The 7,798-nt window shown below is 41.4% G+C and overlaps 1 protein-coding gene across 4 annotated transcripts in view; it reads right to left on the bottom strand.

The window, feature by feature from the left end:
* Positions 1–485: 485 nt before the first annotated feature.
* Positions 486–7,798, bottom strand: part of LOC119167309 (uncharacterized) — a 29,808-nt gene continuing 22,495 nt past the window's right edge. For all 4 annotated transcript variants that reach the window (XM_075866724.1, XM_075866726.1, XM_075866725.1 and 1 more), the window contains exons 8-10: positions 6,856–6,922; positions 3,303–3,470; positions 486–982 (exon numbers count right to left, since the gene is read on the bottom strand). In XM_075866724.1, the coding sequence (XP_075722839.1) occupies positions 909–982; positions 3,303–3,470; positions 6,856–6,922 (309 nt within the window). In that variant the 3' untranslated portion in view covers positions 486–908. The remainder of the gene's footprint in view (positions 983–3,302; positions 3,471–6,855; positions 6,923–7,798) is intronic.

The following is a 7,798-nucleotide window of genomic DNA, read 5'->3' as shown; positions in this document are numbered from 1 at the left end:
GTGCGTATTGCAACAATTGTCGGTATTTGCATGCGTTGCACGATACGTATTAAAATACCTCCTCTACGCTCTCACTGCCGTGCCCAGATTTCAGAAGTGCTCCACATTTCACACTTAGTTTTACAGAAAGTGCGTTGTCCTTGACAGTCAAGAAATTCAAACGAGACCCTTGGGACACTTGCAAAGGGTGTCTCCCCTAGCCTGACAACAAGGGGAGTCATGGCAGACAGCTACCATGAGGAACAAGACAGAAGGCTGCATGTCACTAATGCCATGGAAGCTTCATTGAAGAACCATTTTATCAAATTGCATGGCTATTATAATGATTTAGAAGCTAAAGTTAACTAGAATGGCGACCCACAAATGGCGAGATCTTTTTCTCGACTTTACAGCTCAGAAGCTCAAGGAGTGCTTCACCATGGTAGGATGACAATGCAGGTCAGTAAAGGTAAATTTATCAATCTGGCGAACAATGAGATTACGCCGATGTTGCATAAACTTTTATTGAATTGCTAACCATGCAAATAAGAAAAAAGTAAGGTTGACAGATTTTCTAGAAAGGGAAAACACTTTGCACATATGATCCGCAAAGATGATCTTCAATTTGGACAGAGTACGCTGCATAGTTTTTAAACACTTTATTTACACTCTGTACTGGTTTCTAAAGTTTATAGCAAAGTGTTGGTCAATAGGCACTTAAAAGGTAAGGATGCCGACACAGCACACAATCTAAGGTGCCAGATTATATTTTCTTTGCTGCAGAATGCTTGGAGGTCCAATTATGTGCTGCCTGTCAAATAAAAGATAAAAAAAATAATTGAAAGCAGTGCATGCTGGACATAGCTCAGTTCACCAGGCACAGACGTGGGCAGACAGTCACAGATTAAAGGCATCGACGTGGAACTTGCTCAGTCCAGAGGCACACACTGAAGTACACTTTGTGGGACAGGCTTGTCGATTGCCTCCAGGTCCACAAAGTCATCTGTGGAAATTGTGGATGAGAATGAGCACATACCAAGAAAACTTTAATCGCAGCTTTGAATCGAGGCTACATTAGAGTTTAGTCATCTTGGGGCGACATGTTTTATAATGAGGTGTCCCATACAGTCAGCTGCATTATATCGGCACAATGTCTACCTTTCAAAACAAGACATTTCCATAAAAGAGTAATAAAAACAGATTTGGACTCATTTAACCCTCGCCATATTCAGAGAGATTTCACATCTCTTCAACACACACACATTTTTGCAGAAAGTAAGCTTTTCTGAAGACATACCCATAATTGCCGAGTGCTTCAACGTGTTATATTCTGGAATCAACATCAAAAATAGTGTATCACTTGTTGCCTCACAGTTAATACCACTGATAGAAAATTGCACATGTACTATTTAAAGTCCGGCTAGTTCTTAATAAACATATTTTATTAGGCCGTAATTCCATGTACTTATTAAAAAAAAGCACTTTTAACGTAGAACCAGATTTTATCTCTTGAAATACAATATGGTGTGCCTCACAATTAAAGCCCAAAAGTTTGACAAGACAATGCATCACAATTCACACCTTGTGGTGACAATGCAAGCTAGACAACTTACACTCGTGTTATTGCTACCGTAAGCTTTCATTTAGGCATTTCTGCTCATATTAATGCACTGTAACACACAATGTGACACTTTCTATCGTATCACACACATTTATAATGCCATTGACCTCATGATCATAGTAATCATGTCATTCTGTTGGATTGTGAACCCATTATTCTGGCTTCAAAGACACGGCTGCAATGAGGACCAGATTCTAGCAGATGCTTTTGATCTCATGAGAGTACAATGAACAGGATGCACAGTGTGATAAAATCTGAGACATGCACATGTAGGCATAAGTTCGTGACATGAATTTTTTTTAGTGAGAGACAAAAAAAGAGTACTACCAAAGATTAGCTGGAGATAGTCATAATAATAATAATATTAAAAAGAATCTTGAACGTATGTACCAAAATCGCGATATGGCATTGAGGTATGACGTAGTGGAGGACTGAAAATTTCAACCACCAGCCTCAATCATTTCACCTCCATCGAAATGTGACCGCCACGACTGGGATCGAAACCGCAACCTTTAGGTCAACTGCCAAGCACTGAAACCACTGTTCTACTGATGTGGACAGCTAGGGATGGTCAGGTGAAACACATGCACATGTCCTATCACTAATCTATCATTCTCGTCTTTCGACATTTCAGAAGACTGCACTAATACATATTTACACCAAGTGATAAACTTCAAGGAAGAAAAATGATAAGAACTCCTCGGTATCTTATTTTCCCTGGTGTCGTGACACAGGCAAAGTGAAGGTGAATGTCTGATGCAATGTACTAAACTTTCACAAATGTGCACCATGAAATTGGACAGAGCTTGCCAGATTTTCCGCAGGAGCATGGAAAGCCTCACTATGGGCCACACAAACGCGAGAACCAACAGACAAATCTGCAACAGCAGCGCTGTCTGCGAGATGCCATTTAGCAGACTGCAATTTTCAGCGCCCTGTTTGTACTGGTAATAAGAGAGCGCACAGAAAACCAAACAATGAGAGACACTTGCGACACGCTACGTGTCCAGTAAGTGCGAGCCTGTTTTCCATAAAATTGTGCTGCCTCGATTCTGTTACAACATGACAAGGGTTATGGCAATTTTCGCATCGCTCTTGGTTTCCAGTGAAATCCTGGCAGCAAAAGTAGCTAGTGCGAGCACACTCGTACGACGTACGCTCACGCACGTTTCCCGTCCCGTCCAGTCGTGTTCTGCGGCAGCTCCAGCTGCAAATTTCGCCTACAATAATGGATCATCACCGCACCGCCTGCCAGTGTGCATAGGCTAGTGGGATTGCACCACGCTCCACTGTGGACCTCCACAATGCCCTGGTGGCTTGCACTCGTGTTGTGGCCGGTCCAGCCGAACATAGGGCACAGCACGCGCGGCGCTCTGCCGAACGTGTGGCACCGCAAGAGTACACAAAAAACTCCATCGATGCCGCCAGCCGAAGATCCCATAAGATTCAACAGTAGTTTTGCCATTCCAGGTTGCCATATGCAGAAACATTTTTATGACACAAGGTAGCTTGCAGTAACAAGCACCAGCATCAGCATCATCCAGAGTGAGTGTGCCAGGACAACACAAGCAAGCACGGCCGTTCACATGCAGTAAACAACATTTTTGGAGTGAGCTTATGTTTGCGTTGACAGTAAATACAATGTCTCCATTATGATACAACACAGCACTCAGCCTGGAAAAGTGATTTTTCGAGTGCTCACCTTCCAAGTAGCCCAAGTCAAGCACGGGCGGAGGTGGAATCTCGGGGGGCATGGGTGAAACAACCGCCACGCTGCGCTTAAGATGCAGCCTCATGCCACGCAGGTCTCTAAACACCTCGAAGTGCTTGTCCTGCAGTTTGAACTCCTCTGGCAAGTCGAAGAAGCCCTCTGCAGAGAAAGCGGAAAAGTGGGAGAACCCGAAAGGTATAGCTTACCACAAGCGATTTATATTTATGTAGTTCGCTCAAGAAAGGGACATAGAAATATACTAGTACTTCTTTGTTAGGCCCGTGCAAACACTCGCAGACTTTGAATATTTGAATGAATATGACAGTATTAGATTTTAAATAAATGCAAAGTTATTAAAAATAAGTACACCAGACCTGTACAAACAGGGTCCATACTTGTTTACATGACAAAAATTCAAGGGTTTTTAGGGACTTTCAAAGCTATGAGTGCAAAGTTTCAAGGACCACATTGTCCGTTAAGAACCCAATCAACACGTTTTCAGGGGAGGATAAAGGCTTGAAGTAACTAGAATTGATCGAAAAAGGATAACATCATGGAGCAGATGTCAAAAACAAGGCTCCAATGATATTTTATTACTAGACAACTTTCAACCATAGTTTCTCAAACTTGCATAGGTAATCACTTTCAGTATCACACAAGTTGCAAACATTTACTCACATAGGAAAAACTATGAAATAAATTATGCAATGCCTTGTTGCTTTTTTCAAATTGTCATACGAATATCCACTATCTGCTGCTGCTTGCTCTTGGCAGTCTTTCTAAGGTCGTTCAACTTGATGCGCATCAAGTCGCTGATTGTCTCTGCATTTTCTGCATACAAGTCTGCCGTAGCTGTGAATTCCTCAACAGCAGCTTCTATTTTCCTTTCTTTTTTTTTGTAAGAATTTTGCACATCCTCCTGAATGCAAGATAAATTTTTCTGTTTCTCTTTCTCCTGCTACTGTCTTTTTAGAGTTTCCAGGAATCCACGATGTCTGTTCCTTAAGGGAGCTGCTGATCTTAATTCTTTTATGATGGGCACATTAGATATTTGACCTGCTACATTTTTGGCATCAGAAATATTGTGGTGTCAAATGTGTGACAATGTTTACTAAAAAAAGAAATTCAAGGATTTTAAGACATTTTCAAAAGTTCCACCACTTTCAATGCCTTAAATATGAACTTTTCAAATTCAGGAGCTTATTTGAAGGACCCACGTAAACCCTGAAGAACATAGGTAGTAACTGATCAGAATTACTTTGAAATTCAGCTGATTACAGAGGTCAAGTACTGCACCGAAAAAGTAACAGTCATTATAGAAGCCTAATCAATTAGTGTTGCATTAGTTTCCTTCAAACTTTTTTTGCATAACATGAAAACACAACTCAAACATTGCGGCTTGAAGGGTCGAGAGGTCTGGAGGCTTGCTTGAAGGCTGGGTGGCTTACCGTGGCTGCTGTGATGTAGTGTTACAGCTTTTTTCAACGAGAGTTGTTCACCAAAGTTATGGTCGCAGATTCTTCCATGTTTCCTCATTAAGAAGCGAGCTGCTACACTAAACACTATCTTAATGCATGCGCTAGAGCGAAGAGTGGTATCACGTAAGAACACCATGCACACCAGCCTGTGGTTGAGCACTGCTTCGATGCTAGTGTCCATGTCCTCTATGAAGCGTCACGCTTTGCTGTTGCTGATGCTCGGGTAATGTGTTGCAGGTAAGACCAATGAAAAAGTGAAAAAAAAAAAGAAGCTCTGATAGGGAGCCTCTACAAAGAAGTTGCATAAGTTCCAGGATAAAGGCTACTGTAGAAAACTGCTTACAAGTTTATTTTGAAAAAAAAAAAAGTCGCTACCTGTAATCAATTACAAGAATGTCATTGAATTTTCCAGCATATTACAGTTTCTGAAAAATAACTGATTATATTATAAAATTATAAAATGTAACTGATTAGAAGCAATCTAACATTACCGAGTCATTACAACTCTGGAATGTAACCACATGTAACCCTCCTTGTAAAGATGGCTTCACCGCAGCAAGAGGTGCTGTTCTGTGAATCTATAACCAACTATGCAACTCCAAACAAAGCAGGCAGTGTAGCCGTGCTAACAAAGCCATCAAAACGCGGAGTACATTAAATCAAAGGACTGGCAAACAACTTCCTTGGCTTTCCCATTGCCTGCCGTTGACTGGGCTGGTGCATACTCCAAGACTTCACTTTGAGAGCTGTCACCACACCCTAATTATCAAGGGAGGCACCCCATGCCTTTACTTAGTTGGAAATGCATATACAGTCGTTCCACAAAGGTTTTCCACAGTAATGGCTGCCGAGGACTTACAACACTGCATTTCGAGAACAGCCTACTTCCCCCACCTTTACTCCCAACAAGCTGGAGACCAAAAGGAAGCAGTTCTGAAAAGCAGTACATCGCTTTGTTATCAGGTTTTACATCTGTTGTGAGGCCTATCCAGGATTGACCAAACAAAATGAGGGGGGGGGGGGGGGGGTAGCAATGCAAATTTCTTTCTCCCTCCAATGGACAACCATGTACACATCTATAGACATGTCAGTGTTTCTCAGAGAAGTGTGCGCCATGCACTTTGCCTGCGATAAGGGCCAGTGAACGCACAACTTTGCCACTATTACAAGAAATTTCACATATAGGAGTAATCCATGCATGGCGTGCTGCTGGCACACCCCTTCCCATTCGTGGACTCCATTTGTGGACACCCCTTCCCATTCGTAGTCTTGAATTTTTTTGCCTTCCAAGTTTTTCTTGCAAAATTTGTGTAGTTGACTGCGCTTGTTAGCAATAGGACGTGAACGGCTTCGCTTCCGTTTTTCATTTTTCGAGAAGGTCATCTTATTTGAAAAACCCAGGATGTGCTGGTGGAACCAGCTAAATAAAAAAATGCAGCTTTCAAACTTTCCAAAGAAAAGCTACAAAACACGCCTTTGCGTCGCAGGCTCATGTTAATAATGTATCCTTTTCGGTACACTTGGTGCTCGGCATAATTAAAAAGTCTTCCGAATGCCAACTCCGTGTACACCCAAACATGCTCGAAATCGCAAGAGATTCCTGCCCTTTGACATTGCTTATGCTAGCCAAAGCCAGACGGCAAGCCAGAGCTATTCGATTTTTGGACTTGCAAGCTCTCTATGAAAATTCAACATGTTTTTGTGTAATATCAACATTACCTTAGTTAGGCTAGTTGCTGCATTCCTAAACAGCATAATAAATAAATCTACGAACAATAAAATAAAACGTTTCGTTTTTTTTTTAATATGTGACCACTTATTTCACTCAAGGTTGCCATAGCCTTGTTCTTGTGTATGCTCTGCCATCTGTTTACTAAGGCACACGTAAGAAGTTCCCATGTGCATGATTAAAGTTATTGCCTTCAACAAAGCACCTTGCCGACAGACTACCGTATCAATGTGGTGACAGCTATAAATTTAGGAGTTGCTGGTTGACCTACACAGCATTCAGCAACAAATGCATCGTTCTCACATGCAAGCTACGAAACAATGTGAAAAGCACTTGCCTTCGTCGTCGTACAAATGCATGGCTTCTATCTCCAAGTCGTCTTCATCAGGATCGGCCAGCCCATCCTGAAAAGGCAAGGGTGTGCACGACCATCAAGTCAATGATGTCGCAAGCTAATACTTGTTAGATAGCTGCCTTCAGATACTAAAGAAAGGTATAACTTGCATTGACATAAATAGCATGAAATGCAGAATAAAAACATTGCACACTTGCAGAAACTCCATTTCAACAAGCTTGAGCTTCTCCCCCCTTTTCGTCAGCATTTCCAATATGAAAGCTGAGAAATAACAAAAACTATGTTCAAATTACTAGCAACTATGGCTGCCGTACTCAACAATCCTCTCCTCACTTTTCAAATTATAAAAACTCACTTTCTGACAAAATTATGATCTTGCGGGAGATAATGCAGACAGAGTACTCTTAATGCTGACTAGCTCAGTTCTGCGTCACCCGTTTTTTTTTTGTTTGTTTGTTTGAAAACTAACAGCAAGCAGCACAGCGGTGATAGATCACATGGAATAATTGATGAACACACAAATTATGCAGGGGTGCAACAGCTCAATCAGAATTTGGAACAATTTTTAGAACAGCAAAATGTTGCTTTTGATGCATGAAAATCTAAATTTGGAGCAGGTTAGGAAAAAAATCCAGTTTTTTTTTTTTAAACAAGATAGTTACTCGCATTCTAGAGTTAATGTGGAGCAGCACGAGCCATAAAAATTCGAGGGCATAAAATGCTTGTCTAAAACAAACTACAGTCAAAGCCCTTTACAAGAGACACTGATATAAGAGACAAATGGGTGTAAGAGACACCGTTTGCCTACACTAAAATACGGGTTGATGAGAAAATGCACACGAGTTAACCTTCCTATAAGAGACATCTCCTATAAAAAACAAGAATTGCTGCCCGGAGGATGCCTCTTATAAAGGGGTTCAACTCT

The sequence above is a fragment of the Rhipicephalus microplus genome, chromosome 6, assembly GCF_043290135.1.
Source record: "Rhipicephalus microplus isolate Deutch F79 chromosome 6, USDA_Rmic, whole genome shotgun sequence".
Classification (NCBI taxonomy): domain Eukaryota; kingdom Metazoa; phylum Arthropoda; class Arachnida; order Ixodida; family Ixodidae; genus Rhipicephalus; species Rhipicephalus microplus.
The sequence above is the reverse complement of the archived record's forward strand: the minus strand, read 5'-3'. Positions and strand labels throughout refer to the sequence as shown.